The sequence below is a fragment of the Triturus cristatus genome, chromosome 12 (genome assembly GCF_964204655.1).
Source record: "Triturus cristatus chromosome 12, aTriCri1.1, whole genome shotgun sequence".
NCBI classification, from domain to species: domain Eukaryota; kingdom Metazoa; phylum Chordata; class Amphibia; order Caudata; family Salamandridae; genus Triturus; species Triturus cristatus.
The window spans coordinates 207,310,696-207,336,373 of record NC_140595.1 but is presented as its reverse complement, the minus strand read 5'-3'; the positions used below and the strand labels follow the sequence as shown (position 1 = coordinate 207,336,373).

At 44.6% G+C, this 25,678-nt stretch overlaps 1 protein-coding gene across 1 annotated transcript in view; it reads left to right on the top strand.

Annotated features, from left to right (window-relative positions):
* RANBP10 (RAN binding protein 10) overlaps nucleotides 1–25,678 on the top strand; it is a 413,778-nt gene that overhangs the window by 67,546 nt on the left and 320,554 nt on the right. Inside the window, exon 2 of the mRNA XM_085639148.1 lies at nucleotides 17,262–17,373. Coding sequence (XP_085495274.1) covers nucleotides 17,262–17,373 — 112 coding nt within the window. The remainder of the gene's footprint in view (nucleotides 1–17,261; nucleotides 17,374–25,678) is intronic.

The following is a 25,678-nucleotide window of genomic DNA, read 5'->3' as shown; positions in this document are numbered from 1 at the left end:
TTCGGCGTCAAAGTTTTAAATGTGGTTCATCAAGAAGGGCTCGTAAAGACGGACCAGAGCGTTGGTGTGAGGAAGCGTTGCCCCATGGGCCTGGGTCAGTGGGTGCTGGGAATTACCTGTTGTGGGCTCAAGGGGGTACGGAGGAACAGCAGGAGATACTGCAGCAACATGTAGCACAATGATTCGCAGTTGGCAAGTGAAGGGTTGCAGAGCAACAGCCAATGCCTTATTCACAAACTGTTTGACTGAAGAGTCCAGGGCTTCGGCCAACTCCTCTCTCACTCTGAACTCCTCTTCCGTATAAGTTTCACTGGGGTACTGATCACCTGAAGTAGCCAGTTTATCATCTGAAGTTGCAAGCGGAAAGGCCTTAGACTTCTCGGCAGCCCTTAGTAATGCACGCTCACTCTCTAAAACATGCAGCCCATATCTTTGAGTTGTTATGTGAGGAGACCCTTGTCGCTATATTTGTAACAGAAACGTGGTTAACAGACTTATCTCGCCCTGATATCTGTTCTGCAATCCCGACTGGCTATAACATTTGCCGAGAGGCTCATGGGATTGGCAGAGGAGGGAGGGTGGTCACGATCTACCGAGAAAATGTTACTCATACCTCCATACCCATAGTAGGCTTGGAAGGAGCGGAGGTTATGGGTTTTTGCCTTGCCCTTGTCCCCCAATCAATCAGTAGCGGGAGCTCTAATCTATTGACCCCCAGGTCCAGTGGGATCCTTCCTTTCCTCCCTGTGCAATGCTTTATCGCCCTTAGCCCTCAGATACTCCCACTTCATCCTTCTAGGGGATTTTAATCTTCATATGGAGTTGGGTGAGGGAAAAAAAGAAATATTAACACTGCATGAGAGTATATCTGCTATGGCTATGATGGTATTCATGCCCACACATCAAGCAAATTAGATCCATCTTTGTATACCACCTGTACATGTCATGTATATAGTTCACTGTTGACTTCACCTTGTCACTTTTGTGCATCTATTTCCATGAGTCACTATTTTATTTTGCTAATATGAAAATGTGCTTGTGACAGCCATATATATATATATATACAAGATAAAGAGTAAACTTAGTTTTGCAGTATTTATTCCTTGGTGTGTTCATACTGTACAAGTGTTCCTTTAAAAAATTCATTTGATTAGATGCTTCCTGAATGTATTTGTTGCTTCGTATTAACGACTTGGAACACAGCAATTCCATTACCCAACATACCCAACTGTCTACTATAGTACCAATACCCAGGTTCTGAAGAACACAGGGTTACCCCATTATCTTTAATGGCACACATCAAGCTGGTCATGCTCTCAATCAGATCTTTTCTAACCTACCCCTTCCTATCCCTCTAGTCTGGTCATACCACTACATGAATAGATTTAGGTGGACCAGGGTAGAGAGATCTGCAACTCAAATAGGCTCCAGATTTAGAGCATTTAGAGCCTTCCACAAAATCCAACCTGAAGCCTTTTGCAGAGCCTTGAAAGAGAAAAAGCACTCTCTCACAAATAATGTGGACCTGGATGCTAACCTTCTAGATATGAATTGAAGCCACTACTTGCACTGTAGCCCAAACCGGATACGCAGTCACGTTGAACTAAACCTTCCAATCCATGGTAGGCTAACTCTCTTAGAGAGGCCAGATTAGCTTGTAAGCACTTACAGAGACAATGGAGGGAGTCATACTGTAATATTGCTATAACTAGGTATATTGCAGCCTAAAAAAGTATCAGGAAGAAATAAAAAAAATAAAAAAGCTATTCTTTGAGGCCTGAATTCTAAAGGCTGGTAATAAATCTAGAAACGGTTTTCAAATAGTGAAGTCTTTTTTTTCCCCCCCCCAGTAGCTTGTATAGGTCAGCAGATGCCTTCCATGGAATGCTGCAAACAACTGGCTGATCACTTCCAGGATAAAATCTCCAATATCCAAGCCGGTCTCACCCCCCTTCCCCCTGATCTCCCTGGAAGACTCGTATTTTGCTATCGTGAGTCTCAAATCAGGCTCTCCCTCTGACCCATGTCCCACAAATCTTTTGGCTTGGGAACAGAAGCCATCAATACTCTTGCTAACCATCTTCTGAATACCCTCTTCGGCTATCGACCACAAGGCAAGGAAGCAGTCTAAAATTGTTCCTCTGCTAAAAGAAACCTCAGGCAATGGTTACAGACCCGTCTAACTATAGGCCCATTTCACTACTCCCTGCCCTTTCAAAAGTGCTGGAAAAACATGTTAATCAGTTATCCCAGTACCTGGTAAGCAATGACTTGCTGCATCCTAGTTGTATCCGGGTGTCGCCCTAGTTGTCGCCCTAGTTGTAGTACAGAAAAAGCAGTGGTGGAGGTGGTCTATTTCATCAGGTGTATTTTGGATGCTGGTGGCAGATCTGTGCTGATTATGCTGTATTTCCCAGCAGTATTCGATACTATCCCCCACTTCACTCTTCTGATCCGTCTCCACTTTGTCGGGATTGGAGGACAAGCGTGGAAATGGCTGGCCGCCTTCCTTGAAGATGGGGGTCAAGATGTGTAGTGTCCTCCATTCTCTGCTTGTCCATGGACCCTTAAGGTTGGAGTGCCTCGGGGCACGGCCCAGAGCCCTACACTATTTAACATATATGTTGCCCCTCTGGTACTCTTGGCAGAGACCTTGGGTGCTAAAGTAGTCACTTATGCTGACAACCAGCTGTTATTCTCATGGGGCAGGGACTAAGCATTTCCCAGTGAAAAAATCTGAAATAGTGTGACCAAAGTTTTCCAATGGCTATCTTTGTATCAACTGAAATGTAATGTGAAAGAGACTGAATTTCTCTTTTTTTGGTTTAAGATTGGAAGTGCCCTGGCAGACCTTTTGGCCTAAGGATGCTTCTCCTCTTAACCATACAAATTCTATTCAAAACCTAGGCATTAAGTTTGATGGGGAACTTTCCCTTCTATCACAAGTCAATGCAGTAGTGGGAACCTGCTTTGGCATGTGACGTATGCTGAGGAAGTTCCTGCACTTTGTCTTTGCCGGCTAGATAATTGGTGGTCCAGGCTCTGATTACATCTAGACTGGACTATGGTAATGCACTATATCAGTCTGGATATTTGATTAGTAGGTTGCAGGTAGTCAGAATGGGGCGGCTCACACAATACTCAGCATACCTCTGAGAACCTGTGTCCTCGTCCTTCAGACAACTGCACCGGCTTCCCATAAGGAAGAGTATTACTTTTAAGATCTTATTATTAATCCACAGAGCACTGCACGGCACAGGTCCAGGATACCTGAAAGCTAGAATTTGTTTCTACATCCCTCCCAGAAGTATGTGGTCCGCAACTTTTGGCCAAAATTCCTCGGATCCGTAAATCCAGAACGGGGGGCACGTCCTTTTCTTTTCTGGGACCGTCTTTATGGAATAATCTCCCACTGGAATTGAGACCGCTTACATCCACCCCTCTGTTCCGGAAGAAGCTAAAAACATGGGTTTTCGCTAACAGTTAATTCTGTTCCTTTCGCCTCCCGGTTTCTCCCCTCTCTGTGCAGAGTGCCAGGACACTCTTCAGAGTAACAGTTGCACTATAGCAATTCCCTTTACATTACATAACAGAATACAATGTGCCCCCCCCAAAAAATATGGGGAAGAATAAGGCAGGGGTGTACACAGTACAATCCGGGGGGAACCAAGGTTTCAATATTGTGGATTGTCCAGAGGTCAGCACCTCTTCACACCAACTGATCTCCCAAAAATTAGGACAGTGCCCTCAATTTAATATCTGGTCAGGAAGGACTAAAAAGCATAGGGAACAACCGCACCCAACTGTCTGGAGGAGGAAAGTAAAGGAAGTATTACGGGAAAGTGGTCCTGTCCCAGAAATATCATCAGGCTCACAGAGCCAAGCCAAGCGTGCACACTACTACCAGTCAGCTGCTTTGGGCTTATAATATAAAAAGAAGCGTCTGACAGCTAGCAGACAGGCAAAATGTTCTCTTATCTCTTCATGCGAGCCCCCGATAGTCCACACAGCGGGTGCACTGCACACGTTGATCGGAAGCTCCGATTGGCCTCTCGATGAGAGATGGGACAAAGTGTTATAGCTGCACATGCCGCAGTTGTGTAGACACCGCATGCGGCAGGCAAAAGTACGACAAAAAGTCACCAATAAATAAAACTATGTTTGATAATAAAGGAAATAACAGAGAAATAAAATAAACTTGACTCTTGGCTGCAGCAGCTAAGAAAGAGGGGGAGTTATCATGGGTTGGCCATAATATAGGGGCTGTCTGGGTTTGGTTGACTGAGGGGAAATGTCGTTTTTGTGTTTACTGTGTTTTGATTGGCTGCTGAAATTGTGCAGTAAGTAATCTGAGCCTCCGGACATGATGAAATGAAATATGTAGGAGGCGGGGGAGAGGAGGTGGGCAATGACAGATCTTCTGGTACTGCAGCATTAGTGAAAGCATGAGAGAGCCTGAGGCAGAAGGTTGTGGAAATACATAGGCACATGATTGCCCCATTATTCACACCAACACACAAACCCATAACACAACACATTAAAAAGACCCATAAACTAAGAACTGCCCAAATATTGCTTGGAATCAATGACCTTTGAATGTATGTGATCCCATTGCTTTTTGCACAAATTACCTTATTTCTCACCCTATATCTCTATCAATAAATCCTCTACATCTACTATCTCATTTATCCCAAACCCCATACCACTACTATGATCTCCAAAATAACCCTTTCTAGACTCTCCCCTACTCTACCCCTCCTTGCATCATCTGACACCTTTTACTATACTGATCCCCTAAACAAGCCTTTCTAAACTCTTCCCTCTGACTCTTCCCCTCCACATCCCTTTTTACTCATCCCAAGCCTCCTCCTACTGCTATGACCTCCAAAACAAACTAAAAAAGTGTAATTCCTTCAATCTTTTATCCCTCTACTATCATTTTCAATCAAAATAACAGACTAACATGTCCACTTCTCAAATTTCATATTTCACTATACTAATTCACCACTAATCATTTATGGGTTCCAGAATAGCGTGCTACTCACCAAAAAAACGCTTCAACACCTCATCAGAGGTAGCAAGCACTATATAAATGCAAAGCTTTTTCCCTCTTCTATCCCTCCACCCTTCTCAGTCCAAATAACTGACTAATATCCACCACTCAAATTACTTTCATATTTCACTATACTAATTCACCACTAATTCTTTATGGGTTTCAGGAGTAGCGTGCCACTCACCAAAGAAGCACTTCAAGCGCTATATAAATACAAACCTTTTTGTCCCTCTTCTATCCTTCTGAATCCAAATAACTGACTAACCTACCCACCCCTCATATTTCACTATACTAATTCATCACTAATCCTAAAGTGGTTCGACGCCTCGTTGGGGGTAGAAAGCACTATATAAATGCAATTACAATACAATACGAAGTTGCCATACTTCCACCTAGCTCACCATCTGCTTCACAATAAGCAGATCTTATCCACAAAATGTTTCTAGCCAATTCAATACAATATGAAGTTGCCACACTCCCCTCCTAGCCCACCATCTGCTTCACAGTAAGCAGATCTTATCCACAAAATGGATCAAAAGCTGTTAAAATTTCAAAAACCAAATATATTGCTACTTTGCAGAAACATACTGTATTCTGCACTTTATCCTCCTCGATTTCTTTGGGGCTGCTTTGGGGACATTTTTAAACGTTTATTTTGTAGTCGTTTGGGGACAATTTTAAAGCGTGTTAGAACATTTTTTATGACTGGGACAGTTTAATTCTTTTTACAGTGGTGTCATTAGGCTGACTAGTGGTGTGTTAAACCACATGGGACTTTTTTTTCCTACTGCTACCGTAGTGGGTCTGACACCTGAAATCTTGGTGGTGGGAAAGAGGTCAGCGGTCTAGTTCATAGACCGGCAGCATGTATTTAAACATGGCCAAAGGCAAGCCCACCTGCAAAAGATCATTGCCAGGACCCCTGCCCATTTTAATTCAGGTGAGCAGTCTAGGCTCATATATTCATGCGAGGCTTTACTAGCGCTACACCATAATAAATTGAGTAAGGACAAGTGTGTTCGAAGGCCATCCGGGAGCATAGCTGGACCTTTCTGCTGTACCAATTGTAAACTGGTGCGCTGGCTGGCCGAGGAGCTTTGTGAACTATTGCAGACCCTCCAAGAAAACAGGGATGCTTAACAAGCGGAAATGCACATCCACCATTGGAATTTCAAGCTTGACACCAACACTATCTATGACGTTTCGAGTTTTAAGTGTCTCTTTTAATGCTAGAGCCCTCCCCAGGCACTGCATGGAAATATGATACACAATCAATAGCGCCAAGCCAGACTTAGTTTTATCACTGAAACTTGGATTAGCAGTTAAGTGCTACGCTTTGCCAGCCGCATTTAGGATTTTAAAATGTGACCGAAAAGGCAGACGGGGGAATTGCAATTATTTTTAAGGACTCCCACCTTTGCACTGTAGATCGAGTGTAGAACCCCGATGGGGGTTGTGGGATCTTAGCTTTCATGAAACTCTTCAGTGTTACTTGGTGGTGCTATCCTTTATAGGCCGCCTGGTTATAATTTTCAGCTGGCAACGAAGTTATTTGCCTGGCTGTCCCCTTTGGTTTTAAAACATGATTAAAACATTTTTAATCTGTGATTTTAACCTTCAATTTGCAGATGCATAGGACTCTATGCAGAATGTTGGAGAATGTGAAGTAGATTCTTCAATTAAAGCAATTAATAAAAGGCCCGGCTCATACTGCAAGGCATACCCTAGATCTGTTATTCTCCAATATTGATAAAATTTGGATTTATGACATTGACCCGATACATTGGTCGGATTATTTCCAAATTAATTTTTTCTTCATGTTGCCAGAAGGCAGGCCAACAACACCTGGCCCCACCCCAGCCCTGAAGAGAGCCTGGAAGAAAGTTAATCCTGAGTCCTTTATAATTCATTTCTGCCCCCCCAGAGTTGGGAAATGGCACGCCTCTTGACACCTATCTAGAGGATTTTAACTTGGCTATGATTAGAGCATTCGAAGGATGTGCTTCTTGGAAGTTAGGCAACTCATCCAGACCATCCACATCGGAGAATTGGTATTCTAATAAACTTGGGCTTGAAGAGAGGACATGCAAAGCACTAGAGCTCATATGGCGTTATTCGAAGTGTGTTGAAGATCGTTTGGTTTACAGATCCGTGCTAAAAGCTTATCATAAATTTCTCAGGAAAGCAAAAAAATGATTACTGTGTAAAAGATAGGAGGAAAACACCTGTTTAAAATTGTAATAGAATTAGCCCACCCTGTAAGTCTAAATCAGACCGTCAACGCTTCGTCTGAGCGATGTGAAGAGATGGCTATGTTTTATTTTTATTTTACAGATTTCATTGGGTTTTCATCATACCAGAGGGGCAAAGCCCAGAAAACAAAGCACAAATGAAATGCATAAGAGAATGTCTCTGGGTACTGTATAACCCCCTCCCCTATAGTCTGCAGAAGATCAGACCAGGAAAAACACCCAACCCCCCCTCCCCCCTAATGCGCACCAGGCATGCTGCAAGAACATTGCATGTAAAAGCCAATGGAATTCCCAGCCACATATTTTGAACATTGGTACGTTAAACGGGTAAATCATTCACCACCAGTCGTTCGATGGGGTCACGGGTGGCGGTCTGTGACATTAAACGCCGATCTATGCCCCTGTACTTAGCCCACCAAGACCAAATCTTCCCATGCTTCTGTGGGCACTCCCTCGCCTAGAACACTACAATCTCCACTGACATGCACCTGTCCCGGGCCTTTTTCCAGGTGGTTATACAGGGCGGTGACGTGTTCTGACAGTGCTGGGCTGTGTCCTGCTTAGCCAAGGTGAGACCCAGAAACAGAAGGTATCTTTTATACCTGTTGCCCCCGATGTCTTCTGTGCTATGTAAGAGCACCAATCTAGGGTCCGACAGGATATCCCACACCGGGACACTTCCCAAGCAAGACAACATGCCTTACCAGAAGGGCTGCAGTGCCCCGCAACTCCACACCGTATGCAGGAACGACCCCTTGTCTGCATCACAGCAGAAACAGACAGGGGACTGGATTGCCCCCATCTTCCAGAGACGGAGTCATGTGTAGTATAACCTATGGAGGTACTTAAATTGACTCCCCCTATATCTGGTGGAGACGGCGGAGTACCGAGGGCTGGCCAGCGCCTCAGCCCAGTCGTCGTCCGTAAGGGTGGGCAGGTCTGCCTTCCAAGCCTCCCGGGTCCTGTGGATAGTGGTCTTGGAATGTGTAGTAAGTGTTTGGTAGATTTGCCGAATTTTGTGAGCCCCCAGATCCCCCATCAGTAGGCGACCCTCCAGCGGGTGGAACTCCGGTAGAGACTCTAGCTGCTGAATCCTGGGGTCAACGCGTGACAGAGTTGCAAATAACGATGGAACTGCGATTTATGAAGGTCAAAATCGGCCTGTAGCCTTTGGAAGGATTCAAGAGTGGTCCCCTGCATAATATCTCAGAGCGTGGATATGCTGATATCATCCCATCTACGAAACCCCACAAGTCACGCTGACTATACATTCCCCGCCAGAGGGGAGTGGCACCGGTCAACTTACCCCACCAACCCATGGACCTGACCACCCTCCTCCATGTCAAAATGACCATCCGGCAAGCCGGGGGAGGCGCCGCCAGGGAAGAGCTTCTGTATAGAAGATGGAGCAGCGGGGCACCTGCCATGGCTAACCGCTCCACAGCGTAGGCCGGGTGCGTCTGCGAACCATACCACCACACATTGATCACCAAGAGGTGCGAGGCCCGGTAGTACGCATGGATGTCTGCCACCGCGATACCACCACAATACGTGGACTGTATACATGTTGCAAGCGCCACACGGATCGCGCGCCCCTGCCAGAGGAGCCTATTCAGGAGTGCATTAAGTTGAATAAACCATGACGGGGGGGATAGGGTATTGGTAGGTCTGGAGCCTGTTGTGTAAGCGTGGTCGAGACACCATTTTGAAATTTGCGGACCTGCCATACAACCCTGGTAGTTGGGACCAGATCGTAGTTTCATCCTGGACGACGGGGAGCAGCGGGGCAATGTTGTGCGTCCAAGTGTCGCTGGGACACCGCGCTATAAAGACCCCCTAGATAGTTAATGCCCGTGTCTGCGATGACCAGCTGTGAAGCCTAGGCTTGACTCCTCTGCTTGCCGTGAATAGGAAACAATATAGATTTGGACAGGTTAGCACAAAGTCCAGAGGTCCCCACCAAAGATTCTGAGAATTTGGGAGACCTGAGGTCCAAGGATCGGACATGAAGAACAGGGTATCATCAGCGTAAAGCGTGATTCTATGGCTGTTTTTTAATGATAAAATTGAAAAGATCTACTCGAATTTTGAGGCCCAACCTCTTTTAAATGTCTTTCGAGCATGTTGGCCCTCATGAAAGAGCTGTGGCCTATTTCGACAATTATGTGACTTTTAATTCAGAACAGGACATGTTAGAGGTGAAATCTTGAGTTTCGTTATATCCTTGTCAGCTTTTCACAACTGGTCTCTGTTAAGGGCCTGTTTGCGATCTTGGCGGATAGGGTACTCCGTCACAAATGTGACGATTATCTCACCTGCCGTATTACAATTCAGTTATATCAAATGGACCTTGTATTATGGCGGAAAGGATATCAGTCACGTTTGTGATGGAGTACCTTGTCCCCCAAGATTGTGATCATGCCCAAATTCCTTTCCTGACCCAGATCTTTGGTTTGTTCCTGATGAGTGCTGAATATCCTGCTAGTTGGAAGTAAGCCCTGATTCTAGCTTTGGCGAAGAAAGCAGGAATTAATGTTTGCATTCTGTCTACCTATTGCTCAATTTCTTTATTACCATACATGTCGAAGGTGTTTGAAAGGCTAGTTAATTCCCAGCTACCACATTTTTGGGGGAGTAATAACCTACTTGATTTGAATCAAACAGGCTTTAGAGCCAGAAATAGTACGGAGTCAACTTTGTTGGACACGGTCTCGCATAGCCTGTTAATAAAGAGATTACATGAGACTGGTGTGCATTCAAAAGCTCAGCAGTGGCTGGGATATTTTTTGAAAAAAAGATCTGTCTGTTCAGATGGCTACTTTTAGGTCTAACCTCCATATATCCAATTGTGGGGTCCCTCAGGGTTCCTCTCTCAGCCCTGTATCATTTCATTTCAATGTCTCCTCCTTGGCTGGAATTGTCAGAGCTTGGGGAGTTTAGATCTGCTCCTGTACTGACGATACTCGGCATATTATTTCTATAGAGGAGAGACATAGGGATACCCGGGGTAATCATACTGGATGCCTATTGGAAGAAGCGACCTGGATGCAATCGCATTGTTTGAAACTCACTGTGGAGAAGACAGTGATTTTACTCATGACATTTGAGACGATTTGTGGTGGCTGACATCCCTAGGTACTACACTAGAACTAAGGAGATTAGCTAAGAACCTTGGATTCCTAAAAGACGACTTGTCTGCATGCAGGATCAGGTAAATGCCACTTGTGGCAAAAGCTTTTGTCTGCTCAGTTTATTGCCTTAGCTCTTCCATTGGATTCCAGTGGAATGGTGAAGAACAGCTGTCTAGGCACTGATTATGAGCAGGCTGGATTACGGCAGTGCTCTTTACCTGGAAATGGCTGATTTTTGTTTGCTCATTTACAGTCCATTCAAAATGCAGCAGACAGACTCATTTGTAATAGTGCCTAAAACAGTTCAACCACCCTTTGTTTAAATTCACTTCACTGGTTACCTGCACACCAGAGAGCAAAATGTAAGCTGCTGTGCTGTGTTCATAAAGCACTATATGATGGTTCTTCCTTGGGTTCTGTGGACCTTAAGGGGAAATATATCTCTAAGGATATGTTGTTGGACATTCTTTCCCATGTGAGTGACAACATGGGTTTCCCTGATGAGGAGGTCGCCAGCACATCCAGGGACGTGGTTCTGCCCCAGTTTCGGAAGAAGTCTACTAAGGCCTTGCCCATTCAGCCTTTCGTGATGGACGTTCTTTTGAAGGAGTGAAAAGGACCCCGAACGAATAATGATGCCCCGCTTCATGTCTAAGCTGTACCCCTTGAGAGACACCGAGGATACTATTCCTTGTTCGATTCATGTTGACTTTATTGTAGCCAGTGTCGTGGGGCATCCGTCCATGACAGACGATAATGTCCTGAAGGAAGGTGCAGATAAAAATATCTACTCATCTTTGAAGAAGTCTTATGCGTGGTCCCATCTCGCCATCTGTTCTGGGGTGTATGCTGCACATGTGGCTCAATCGTCGTTGTCCGACTTCAAATCTTTGTTCTCTACTATGCAGGACAGTGGGCATTGTCCTGAGTTGCTGGAGTCCATGGAACGTCGGGCTGAGTTCCTCTCTGACATTACGTTTGACTCTGTTCATGCGTCTGATCTAACCTGTGGTGCTTCCATTGCTGCCAGGTGTAATTTGCTGCTGAAAGGTTGGAACATGGATGCTGCTCAATGGTCCCTGGCTTTGAGATTACTGTGTACTGGTCCTCGTCTGTTTGGAAAAGACCTTGAGAAAAAGTTGCACAGAGTGTTTAAGGAACGGAAGCAATCCTTTTCTTTTGAACGTCCGCGGCAAAGGAGGCTCTTTTTTCCTCAGCTAAGTCCTTTCAACAGCCTTCTTGTCAGCAGCGGAATTCCTTCAGGAACCAGAAGGGTCCAGGTAAAGGTTTCCGGGGGAGGTTTCAGAGGAAGCCTCTTACCGATGAGGGACCTGTGAATCAGCTTTTCTGACTATGCCGCCTTCCAGGGAGGTCCTGCTGGAGTTCTGCCAAAGGTTGGTGGGATGCTTCACCATTTCTTGGCGACATGGAGTCTCCAGACGACGGACCAGTGGGTACTAAATGTCCTGGACCATGGTTACCAGATCGAGTTCTTGACCCCTCCCCTTGCGTCTGGCAGGATGTGGACTCCGATTCCGAAGGAGGTGGGCCCTGTTGTAATGGGTTCAGTTGTTTTGGAAAAAGGCGATTTTCCCTGTTCCTCGTTCAGAGGGGATCAGGGCAATTATTAGCTCATCTTTCTGGTGCCAAAGGTCACGGGAGGCTTCCGGATTGTGATCAACCTCTGGCCCCTGAACAGGCTTGCCTGTGAGATACCCTTCAAGATGGAGAACCTGCAGTGTGTGATCCTGTTGATTCAGGCTGGATGGGGGCTGTCTACCTTGGATCTTTTGGATGCGTATCTGCATGTGCTTGCGGCTTTAGGGTTCCAGAGGTTTCTGATGTTTTACCTGAAGGGTCGTCATTAACAGTTTTGTGTCCTCCCTTTCAGCCTGCGTTCCTCACCCAGGGTCTTTACCTAGGTGGTGGCTCCCCTTGAGGCTCATCTTCACATCCTGATGGTGTCTGTGTTTCCCTACCTGGAAGACTGGCTTCTGCAGTCCCCCTCTGCCCTGGTGATGTCTCAACATTTGGATTTGACAGTTCATACACTAGAGAGCCACGGCTTTCGCCTGAATTTTCCAAAATGCCATCTTCATCCTGCCACAAGGCGGTCCTTTATAGGGGCGGACTTCGTTTCTGTTCTGGGCAAGGTGTTCCTGCCTCCCTTCAGAATCCTACGTCTGCAGTCATTATTGGGGGCTCGGTTGTCTTGGACTTAGACTTCCCTGCTTCATTGGATGGAGGTGCAGGTTCACATGGTGGCCTGGGCTAGGTTGCCTCTTCGCCCCTTGCTCTGGCATGTTCAGGATTTGTCCTTGCTAGTTCCTGTGTTTCTGGATGTGGTGAGCAGCCTGCAGTGGTGGATGGACTCTTCCAATCTCTCCCACGGCATGTGGTTGCATCCTGCGCCGCCAGTGGTTCTGACGACAGATGCCAGCACGTTGGGTTGGGGTGCGACTCTGGGTTAGTGGACAGTGCAGTCTCATTGGCTGGGATCGGAGTTCCACCGGTCTTCCAACTGGAAGGATTTGTCAGCTGGGGAACGGGCCTATCGGTACTTCCAGGGTCCTCTGTTGGGTTGCAATGTTCTGGTGAGGTCTGACAACACAGTGACTGCGGCTTATGTGAATCAGGGCAGTACTCTGTCGGTCGTTGAATCTTGTGGCCTGTGCCATTGCGGGTTGGGCGGAGATCATCTTCAGGCCATTTTGGCTCCGCACATCCAGGGCTCAGACAACGTGGTGGCAGATGCCCTGAGTTGCCCATTTCCTTCCTTTCTGACGTTGTCTGTCTCCCAGGGTGTTCTACTTGATTTGACAGAGGTTTGGGACTCCCAAGATGGACTTGTTAGCTTGCACGATCGAATCTCTTCTGCCCATCTTTTGTTCCCGGCTTCCAGAGCGGGGGCATAAGGTGTGGAAGCCTTGTCCCTCACTTGGCCTCCTTGGTTGCTGTATGCTTTTCCTCTCTTTCCCCTCATCCCTGCATTCCTGTTGAAAGTCCAGAGGGTGGAAGATCAGGTGGTGGCTGTGTTGCCTCACTGGCCCCAGAGGTTTTGGTTTCCATTGTTGTTGAGACTGGCGGTGTGCCCTCCTTGGATCTTGCAGTGCTGTCCGTCTCCTCTGAGGTCTTCCACTCCTCACCTGCTGATCCTCTCACCCAAGCGGTCTGGAGCTTGAACGGCAGTCACTAGGTGGGCGGGGTTTGCTTGAACACATTATTTCTGTGATGCAGGGCTCTCGTAGGAAGTCCACTTTGTCTTACTTTCTAAGCATAGGTCTTCTTTCGCCTCCTGGTGTTCTGTTGGTGGTCTGGCCTCTACTTCTTGTTCTGTTTCTGAGATTCTGCAGTTCTTTTTGTACGGGTTCCATAAGGGTTTTGCTCTGTCTACCCTGAAGGGCTCGTGGGCGGCTATCTGGGCTTTCCGGGATCCGGCTTCTTTTTCCTCTTCGGATGGGTTGTTCCTGAGCTTTTCTCTATCCTCCGATGTTGTCTGTTCTTCCGTGCCTGCCTGGGATCTTTCTCTGGTCCTACATGCTCTTCAGTCTCTCTTTTTGAGCCTTTGTTGACTGCTGATGTCAAGTACTTGTATTTTAAAGTGTCTTTCCTCGTGGCCATCACTTCTGCTCGAAGGTTGGGAGAACTTTCGGCTTTGCGTTGTCCTCCTTTTTTGAGGTTTGTGGAGGATGCTGTTATTTTGCATTTGGATCATAGTTTTCTTCCAAAAGTTTGTTCTGCATTTCATACATCTCATTAGTTGGTGTTGCCTTCTTTCTACCCTTTCCGTTCTTGTCCTGAGGATCTGTTGTTGCACACTGTTAATGTGAAGCGTGCTTTGTGTATGTGGACAGGTCTGCTGCTTTTTGCTCATCTGACAGTCTGTTTGTGACTTTTGGGCTGGCTGGGTTTGGGAAGGCTGCCTCTCGGCTGACCCTGAGTCGCTGGATCAAGTCCATGATTTCCTTGCCTTATCAGGGCTCTGGTTTGCCTTCTCCTTTGGGTGTGCAGGCACGGTCCTCGAGGGGGGGTCTCTGCTTCCTGGGCTTCCTTTCATGGGGTATCTTTTGATTCAATCTGTCGTGCAGGGACTTGGGCTTCTGAGTCCACCTTTATTAAGCATTACAGGTTGAATTGCTCTTTGAGTGACCGTTTGAATTTTGGGGGGGTGTTTTACGTGCTGTGGAGCCTGACGATCCTCGTTGATTCTTCATGCCAATAATAAATTCACTGTGGCGTGCTTCTCCCCTGAGTGCTGTCTGGTTTGTTTCTGCCGGTGTTCCAAAGGTCTTGGATTGTGGGGGTTGCTTTGGTATGCGTTGTGTAATGACTGGGACGAGGGACGTAGAGGTAATGTCCAGATTACTTGCAGGTAATCCCCATTACTCTTATTCGTACTCGCCCTAGTCATGTTTCCCACCCTCACTTCCTATGCTTTGTGCTGATTATTGTGTTATAGCCCCTTGCAGGAAGGTGGGTGGAGATAAAAAGGGCTTTCTGTTTTGTTAGCCGTCCGGGAATATACCTCATGTGTAATGACTGGGTCGAGGACGAGTGGGACTAAGAGTAATGAGGATTATCGGTAGGTAATCTGGACATTCTTTATCATAAACATATATTGTTAAGTTTTCATTCAAACATGTTTACACCACAGACACTGTTCTTAAACGAGCAGTTATTTCAAGAGGACACCTTGATTTTTAGAAAGATTCCAGTCAAGTTTCATTGTTTAAGGCTTGAGCTCTTGAATCCTTATTTGATTCCTAGAGAGAAAGATGTACATAAACATGAAATATACTTTACTCTGCTCCAGGATAGGTTCTTATAGGAAAGAATTGTGCTTTCAAAGGCCATGTAATGTGTCCGTAAAGATGGCCCAAAACTGCAGGGCATGTAATTAGAGTGTAACCTGGATGAGCGTGTATAACTGAGCCGGACTTTTTTTTTTTATTACAAACGTGTGGGAATGTAGGCTTGTTTCTCACTGCATGATAAGCAGGGTGTAGACTGCAGTTTCCCCTACATAGAGCTGTTGGGTGAGGTGTGATTTGTGTGTAAACGTGTCAAAATAACTGATAATGCCAGAATATATCCTGCATAACCTGTATTTATTTGCATATTGTGGCGCATGACTATCACTGTGCTAACAGCATTTACCACAATAGATACACACCACACACGGACATCCTGCAGAACACATTGGACGATATCTTAATATGCATCCAACATGCCCCAGTTATGCCATAAATCTGATGTCACAGTAAAAAACAGACTTCCCACCAGAAAGCCAGATAAGCAGACACACATTTATGCAGCCACCAGGTATGTCTGCCATCATAGAAGATGCAGAATCCTTAAATACAAAATCATTCAGTCACAGCTTAATGAATAAGGTAACGCTACCTGAGAATAGGATCTGGACAGAATGCCTATGAAATGTGACTAAAAGCTGAATCACACTTGGGCCTGCCGGGCTAACCCTGGAACCATGTAGCATGTCACAGGACCGCCAGGCACTCTACTTGGCCATACTACAGGCAAAAACTTTAACATTATATATGTTCATCTGTAAGTTCCTATGCTAACAGTAAATGCAGTCCTCTATAAGAAGCAATTTGCATGAAGCTGCACGCGCCCTCTAACCACCACAGTGTCACTAATTTGCCTAGATTCTTTCATGGCATCCACTTGTGGCATTCCCTACTTCTTTTAGCGCCTAGACTGAATTGCCGAGAGAGAAATGGAAGAGTGGTGTGAAGTGGACAGTGATACAGCGGTGGTGGGTGCTGCGAATGATGTGAAGTGGCGTCTCCGTTTTGTGGTGTTTCTTGGCGGTTTACAGGTATGACTACGGTAAACAAGGGGTTTTCACACAAAAAAAAAGCACTTTGTGCTATAACGTTGCCAAAATCACGGGGGTTCTGGCATTTAGATACTTAACCGGAACAGCCTTGACATTTCAGGGGCTCCTGCACAAAATACATTGTGCAAATATATATACTCATTGTTCGGCCACCACCCAAGGTTCGCATGTCAAAGAAATTGAATACATTAACCAAGTGGCGCCTCTGTATTCTTTGTGCAAGCTGTAGATTCTGTTTTTAACTGTTCTCCCCGTCTCCATTATGTTTGCATATTTCTCCTCCTGTAGTCCTTGTTTTTCTCCGAATTCTCTTTCTAATGCCGAGTGCTGTTGATGAGACGGATTTCACATGTTGCCTGGCTGACCTTGGATTGCAGCATCGTCTGCCCAAGGAGCACAGTATCCGTTTCCCCCACGTTGGATTTCATGGAGGATCACTTGTTTACAGTGTGTGACCATGTTGTTCGTTTAGTGGCAACTAAGGCACGCCATCTATTCAAAACTATTTTTTGTGCAAAAGCGCTACTTGACTGATCATGGTATGTTTGAACACTGGAGTCTGTTTCCAGAGTATGCGAAAAGCTTCTGATTATTATCAGGCCTTTTAAAAGCAGTATGATAACAGTTGGATTCCCGTATATTTTGTACTTCGTGACTAATTTGCGTAACAGGTATGCTGATTGTGTAATGCCTTGCCCTTGGGCCTTATTCCATTTCGTATACACCGGATCGGCCATTTGTGTCCGAGATCTTCACCTCCCCTCCCAGACAGAATCACGGGGGCATATTTGAACGACCCCCAGTGCTATTAATTCCCAGAACACACGATGCCTTCTGTCAGGACTTGGGTTCCTCTGGGGATGTGATACCGACACTGTGCCCGACTGCATGCTTAACGGGCACGAGATGAGAACCGCGCGCCTTCCAGTGTATGACTAACCCCTTTCCTCATTCACTTCCAGGTCATGGAAAAAATCACAAAGACGCCGCCTCTGTCAGGGCAACGCATCCGATCCCAGCAGCGTGTGGTGTCTACTATTTTGAGGTGAAGATCGTGAGCAAAGGAAGAGATGGGTGAGTTTCGTTTTAGTATTGAACCTGAACTTGTCACGGATGAATACATGCGCGCAGCACCACGCAGCCCGTTGAGCTCCGCTGCCTTTTTGTGTAGCTAGGGTCAGAGGTCGGAGAGCTGGCGCGCGAGCCCGGATGAGCTGGAGGCTATATCGGTGTTGTGTTGTTAACAGGTGGCAGCCGGCTCCTGACTTCTGGAATGGTGCGGCAGCTTGTCCCCGCCGTGCCAGGAGCACGAGCTTGGCAGCGCTACCCCCTCTTCCATAATCTGGCTCTCGGCGTCTCTTTGTTTCCAAGAAACATTGTGTAATCGCTAATCCTTTGCATCTAAACAAGAGTCGCCTCACTCCATCTTCCAGTGCTAACGCTGTGTCTGGCCACATTCGGCCTTCTAACCTGGCCCATTTTCTATCTGATGTCTGGGGTATAGCTCTGAGGTGAAGCAGGTGCACTGGTGCCGGGGCAGAGGTCTATATCCCATGTTTGCTCTAGAGCCCACGGCATCACTGATACGCCACAGTTTGATTTTCCCATTTTTGGTATTTGACTGCAGAGCTCTCAAGTTGCCTATGTCCACTATGCGTTTTTTCTTTACTTTGATGCATTCTGGGACTTTTCCTGATTTTATATGATCAATAAAAGTAAAAATCCCATTCTAGAAAAGTACCTGGAGTGGATGGCATACTCCCGCATTAACCTGAGAGCTCAGTGACTGCTATGATTTCAGTGACCGAGGCATGTCATCGACGTTTCTCGTACAGACACTGCGGATGCCAGTCGGATGACTGAAAGTTACAGCTTGTACTTTATGCTTTACAGTCGTTAGCTGAATCTAAACTGTTTCCTTAGATAGTATTATCTCAAGATGATGATGACGACAATGAAGGTTGTGTTTATGCCAATTAGCCTACTTTTACGTGACCTAGATTGCATGGATACCTTTTAATTACGAACTATGTGATGAGTAATGAAGTTGGCATGTAACTGGTCCCATTTACTGTTGACTCTTTCTGATGAGTAATAAGGTTTGAATTTGACATTTTCATTCGTGAAGACTTTGTGACGAGAGAAGCAACCATGCAACCTTTCCTGTTTGGGGATATTTATTACAGCAGTAACCAGAAAAGACTAAACCTTCCTGGTTTTACAGTGTCACCTGCATTTATTTTTTGTTTTTTTGTATGAGTTGTGTGGAAGGGAGATGTATTTTTCAGCCAACCTCTCCTTTTTAATTTTTTTTATGAAACATATGTGCCGAGGAGGAAAGCCTAAGAACCTCCATGATACTAGCTATCTTTGCAATATCTGAAGAGGATGACCCGATACTAAAATGACACGGGTGTAAGAAAACTTTTATTGCTGAAGTTGCATCTCTTCACATTGTTTTCACGCACACAAAGTGTCTGTTTATGACGAAGTTGTAAGAAGGTTGACAAATCTTCATTTGAGGTTTCATTTCTTGAACCTGAGGGTAGACAATGTCTTGACAATAAATGGCACCTGGAAGAAATCAAGAGAACTTTGTTTAATCATAGCCAGTGTCTTGGTAGAAGCAAAGGTTTAGAGGGAGTAGTGGGCTTGCTTTAAATATTGTTTATCGAAGTGCATGTATAAATAAGCCACTATCTTGGTTTGTTGAGGCTGGCTACTCCATTTGCAGCCCATGTATTCTGGTTTAAATTTGTCTTCTCTAGCATCCATAATGATGTGCTTGTTTACATACATTTAGGGTTTGGATACCGATACGTCTGCCAACCTAGCTCTTAATGTTGATCAACTACTAGATGGCAAGCAGTGTGCTTATTTTTTTCTTTGCTTTATAAGGTGTTGTGCCTCACCTTGCTGTTACATATGAGCCCTTACTGGTTTAGATGGGTTTGGGTCCTTAGAGCTTTTGTCCTTTGATTCAAAGAGGTTAAAATTGCTTAAAAGTCCAGTGACTGCTTGAAAGTTTTTCTCATACTGTTGTGGCAGTTTTTGCTTCTACAGAGCATCTTTGCTCAGGTAGGCTTTCCGTAAAGTGTACAGAACTTGTTTCTCGGCAAAAAGTGAAGCGCTTTAAGGCTTGCATTGGGTGGTTGCATTTTCTGATGTCCAGCTACAGTTTACCTGCCTAGTTCTAAAATTTTTACATTCTGTTGATTCATTGTTAGTCAGCGTTAATGTTAATTTAGAAGAGCCGTCACAAGAGCTCTTGTTAATTCCACACAATACACAAGGGTCTTCTGAAAAAAGGGCAGTTGCTAGTTGATGCCATCATGCACAACATCAGCCTTGCGTTTGAATCATTGTTGACTGTGTACCCAGGTTAGGCAAGTAGTTAAAGTAATGTTTTTGTGATCTTAAATCTTACAGCAGGAGTATCTCACTCTTCGTTCTATTAAACTTCAGGAAGCTTTCATGCATCCATTGAATACTTGGGACTATACACTTGGAGTTCTTTGTCCAGTCTTCCAGGCTCTTTAGTACTTGGTAGTGGATTAGGATATTATCAGCATATACTTGACAGTGCACCCCATGCTGTTATAGGATTTAGGGAAGAGAGTCTATAAAGATATTCAACATTAGAGGCGATAAGGCATATCCTTGTGTCAATCCTCACTCAACTTGTACGTATGTTACTGTTGACCTATTGCACACTTGTTGGATTTAGTTGCTAAGGAAAAAAGAACGATTTCACTGAATTGCCAGATATCCCTCCCTACTTTTAGAATATCCTAAAGAGTTTGACGTGATCCACCAGGGCCGGCTTTAGCGCTGGTGGCGCCCTGTGTGACAATGTTTGTTGGCGCCCCTCACAAACTCCCTCACTACCACCCTTTAACAGTGCCCCCTCAAGTCTCCATAACCACTCTTTCAGGTGTATTTAGTTATATAGCGCCTCCTATACTAGTGTAGGGTGTCAGAGAACTTTACATCACACACGCATTACATAGAGACAATCAATCATATGTGTGTAAATCAGTGTATAGGAAATGTTACATAAGTCAGAACACTAAACGGTGCGTCACACGTAATCCGTACTGGTAGACCGTATAGTTTAAGAGTGCCTGGTCTGGAGAAGCACAGACTTAGAATTTAAAATATAACCCCATGGTTGGGGGGTTACATTTAATCATAAGGATTTTTTTACTGAAATAAATCCTTTTTGAAATGTTAGTATAATGAAAGACTGAGGAAAAAAATCATAGCGCTCTAATCTATACCTTGCAGTTTGCATGCAGCTCTTTGATGACAGTTATTAGCTCACTGTTCCATGTTAGGATTTTAACACCTACCCAGCTAGTAAAAAAAAGGATCTCTCTGACAAAAGCACTGACCTCTTCAAACTATAAGCACTTTCTGATCTGCATGGTACACATTCTTTGCAGCAGGCATATTAACACTCTGTGCTACCATAAAATGAGTTAAAACTTCCACTAGACAAAACTCCTTTCCTCTCCAGGAAGAACATTAATAACCAGAATTATCTGTATGAAAATTGCTGGAGGCCAGCAATGAAGCAGCATGTGCTTTTAAAACCATAAACAGCGCCCCCTCGAAGAGTCAGCACTCGGTGCGGTGGCACCGGTCGCACCGCCCTAGAGCCGGCTCTGTGATCCACCATATGTTAGGCTTCTGATAGATCAAAGAGTAGCCGGTAGTCTTCATCCTGTTTGGGGATCATGCAGCCGCTTGTTAAACTCCACGTATCCTTGTTTGGGTTATCTCACCGTTTGGTTAAACTCCAAGTATCCTTGTTTGGGTTAAACTCCAAGTATCCTTGTTTGGGTCATCTCACCGTTTGTACATTTAATTAGAATAGAGGAGGTTAGTTATTGGACGTTAATTAACCAATTCTTTTAAATTGAATGACTGTTTCTTCAGTAGTGGTGCAATGATGCATGTTTTAGAAGACCAGTTACAAATACCTCATGAAGGGACGTTTTTTATGGCAACAGGCCGGATTAGTAGTTTGGAGGCTTTTAAAGTAGTAATCTAGTTCCTTGTTGTAATCCAATATCATTGCGACAACCTGGGCCTACCCCTGGTATCTGTGACACAAAACATCCGACTTTTTTGTCAGACAAATGCCATGTAAGTATTTCAGCAGCATCAAAACCACATTAAAGTCAAGAAGTATCTTGGTAAAATTCCCAAACTAGTTGTTTGGAAAAAGAGGATAATAATTGGTCACGGATTTGGTAAGTGAATCTGGAAATAGTTTTTTTTTAATAGAAATGTCAAAAACACCCCATATAACAATGGTGTTGTAAACGTCAGTGTTTGGGTATATGCATTAATAAAAGTGGCCACTAAAGGCTACTCTTAAATCCGAAATGAAAAACCGTTTCCAGCAAATTTTGCTGCCTCATAAACGCTGGGAGGCTGTTACAGAGGCATGGTCAGTTATTTTCCAGTGTAATACACTCCCAAACATCTCCACTTGCTGTATATTATATAATTGTCATGGTCACAGTATTAGGTCCCCCAACTGAACATACAGTTTTCTAGATATCTGGGTGTAGGAGAGTGGAATCTGACTAATGGTTGCCCCCAACTTTTTGCCTGGTATTTGAGTGGTTTTTGACTAGTCTGGCTGGGATCCTGCTATCCAGGACCCCAGCCTATCTGCTTTCTCCCTAAAACTGATGTGAGTACTCTAGGTACAAACCTAATTGGATGCTGGGCATGCCCTACCAGTCCCTTGTAGATGGTACCCAGGGCATGGGTCCCTCAGTAGGCCTACCAGGGCTGCAGCACGTATTGTGCCACCCTGGGACAGCCATACAAACTGGCACCACCAGACCACTACTGTAGTCTGGGTAAGGTGGTGCTAGCACCCCTTACAGGGATGTAGGTACCCTATATCCCACACCATTACAACACATATACTCTCATAGGTCACCCCTATGGCAGGCCCTGGTAATCCTACAGGGCTGGGTGTACTACGTCGCACCTCCCTGAGGGGTATTCATTTGGGACTCATTTACAAGGGTAGGAGTCTGCGGCAATATGTATCCATCAGAAGAAATTATTTTCCTTCAGAATTCTTCTGGTGGCTATATAATCTTACTGCAGATCTTCACTGCCCACCCCATTTCCCCATAGGAGTTAGAGCCATGACTAATCGAATTCCAAGGTATGGAAAGATGTATTGTGCTATTGTGCAACTGTTCTTCTCTGTGTGCTTTGATGGGGCATGGAAAAAGTCTAGGCACTGATTCCAGTATTCTGGCTGGCATATATTATATTCCTGTCACATATGGAGGTGGAGTCACTGCTGGAGCTACATGTTATTACCTGGTGGCACTGGAGAGCCATTGCTGTGCAGATGTTTTCTGGCCAAGTCTGAAGCCTGACGGGAGAACTCACAGCTAGATCTATTTGCTTTGCCAACGTTTGCTAATATTTTCAAAGTCAAAAAAGAAAAATGGAAGTTGCATTGTATATTAGGTTGCATTACACATTAGTCCTCCTTTTTCCATCCAAAAGAAAAGTCATCTATAGTATTTCTAGGCAATATCACCCACGGTCCGACTTAAGTAACTGTCCTTTGCTACTGGAGACAGTCTGGTGCGAACCATACTTTTTAACTCCTTTCTTTCCCGGCCTTTAAAGCCCACTTTTTAGGAAATAAGAAACACGCTGAAGCCTTTACTTTTCAGACAAATGTTTACACCACAAACTACCTTTACCTCTGCTTGTTTGTTTAAAAGGCTACTGTACTTCTTTACCTCTGTTAGAGCACTTAGGATCAATATTGGGGTAGTGTGAGCGCTGTACAAAACAATATAATGTATCAAAATCCCTTGGGGAGGTCATGCTACATCAATACATGCCAATAAAATACACACTCTCCTGCTACATGTTATTTGAGATGAAGAGAGACCAACTGCACAGATCCCCACAGAGAGTGGCCTTAAAAATCAAATATTGCAACACATGGACGTGGTCAGGTAAAATGTGTGCCGCATATATACTGTGAAAATCTATGTGGTCCGCACAGAACCCAAACAAGGGATGGTGTAAGCCAAGAAACTATAGACATTTTCATAACGATTTCCGTACTGGCGACTTTGACACTTAAACAGCAATGTCTCCTTGAAAACTAGCCTTAGTACATGCAAACACTGAAAAATTATTTAACCCTGTCATCACGAACATACAACTGGAAGGCAGTTAGGGCCTGTAATCCTGTCATGCCCATATTCAAGTGATGAAAAGTGATACAAACAAAACAAAGAGCCAAAAAGCATCAAACCGATGAATCTGTATAGTGGTTATCCAGAAATTCTGGGATGAATCTGACCATCTGGGACCTATGATGGCACAAATCATCCTTTTAGAGGGAAAACAACAGGGAACTTTAAACAGCTACGGGCCAAGTGCTTGGAATGTATGCTTATAATGTTGTTTTTGGAGTGTATTCACAAGAAACGTTTGCTACCCATGTACCTTACATAGAAGGCACATTTAAACACAAGCATTGGCTTAGCCAATAGGTCTCGCCTTTTGGACCTTAAGTGTGTAGCCATGCATCACATTATCTAGTGTGTGTGTGTCAGGGTGCGCTATTCCAGTGTGTGTGGACTATGCCTGGCCGCACTAGGCCCAGATTCTCAAACAAATCGCGGACCGCAGCGCAGCAGCCAGGAAGGGAGCAAGAGAGTGCCACATCCACAGAGATATGGCTCTCTCCTCCCCTCTGCCTAGCGCCGGTGCAGCTTTTAGCTGCTGTACGCCAGGCACACACCTTAGCGCCATAGTGCTAGGATGAGTGCCCGAGTCTACCATAGGCTTTGTACAGGAAAAGGCACCCTCGCTGTACAAAATACTATGGCTAGAGAAGTTTAAAACCTTTTTGTACTTTGCATGTGTGATGTACAGTGCGGCATACATGCAAAGTCGGAAAAGCAAGGCGAAATGAAAACTAATCTAGTTTAATCATGTTTTAACTTTAATTGTAATTCTGATGTAAATTATTATTGCGTCTTAATGTTTTTCTATGTTGTGGTGTAATGCTTTTATGATACTAGTGATCGAATAAAGCACTATTTGATATGATTAGAAAACATTTCTCCTTTTATCGCCTGCTTTTCAGCTGTTAATTTTTGGTGCTAAACCCGGTCTGATGTAGTAGGTAGGATTTTTAGCATCAAAAAGCATGGGTGGTTGCATGGGAATGCCCAAGTACCACCCATGTAACGCCCCCTTGACGCAAAGTAATGCAAAGCAGCGTTTCGCGCTACTTTGCTATACTTTACCATACAAACCAACGCAAATATCAATTTGCGTTGGTTTATTATTGCCAAAAAGATTTTGCGTCGGTTTAGCGTTAAAAATAGTCAAGCTAACTCAACTCTAAACCTTTGTGAATTTTGGCCCAAGAGCACACTATAAATAATGCATTGTTCACAGTCTGTCTGGCTGCACTGAACATAATCATGTATAAAAATAAGGATAACGAAAAGGCGAGTACTGCTACAGTTCTTCAAATTTGTGGCAGCTTTATTCCAACTAATGACACTACATTAACGTCCCTCTTACAAGATACTTTTTTTGTAAAGTGTAACTCAACGGAGGAACTTGTTCTGATCCTCTCTCTGCCCAAACAAGTTCCCAATTACAACTTCATGTCGTAGGGAGGTTAGGAGTTTAGTTGATGGCAGAAAAGACTGACACACTTTAACTGCAGCGAGTTAAGGACATGGCTCAGCAAAAATCTCTAAGAGCTTGGATAACACCAGCAGAACCAGCCTACTGGATGAAAAGAGGTACACTCGCATTTGGGGAAAGTAAGACGCCACTATAGGTAGAAGAACTTGTGGTGACAAAAAAGCACCAATGAGCTTGGGGAAACAAAATAATTAGAACACTAGTGAAAACTGAATGTAAGAGCACCTCACAGAAATAAAGAACACACACAATAAACTATAGAGCATGGTGAATAAACGCTGGCAGGAGAAAGGGCACCAAAAAAGGGAAAAAAGATACAACACCATTAGAAATTAACCAGACAGCCGAGAGAAAACTGATCAGAGAATAGAAAAACTAAACAAAGCATTACAAAGAAAGAAGGGTTAGAAAAAATAGCAAGGGAATGAAACAATCTATTAAAGAAATTACTGGCGTAACAATTAAAAATGCCAACACAAACCATAAAGTAATAGTTTATGTATTTATACGGTTCTCTTTATAGGGAGTTTAAAACAGTAAGTCTCATATAAATGAAAAGAGTGTTAGTGGTGGTCTTGTTAACTTACAGAAATGATCATTTAATGGAAAAAGTAGCATGAGTGTGCCATTAGCTAGTGTCCTTGAA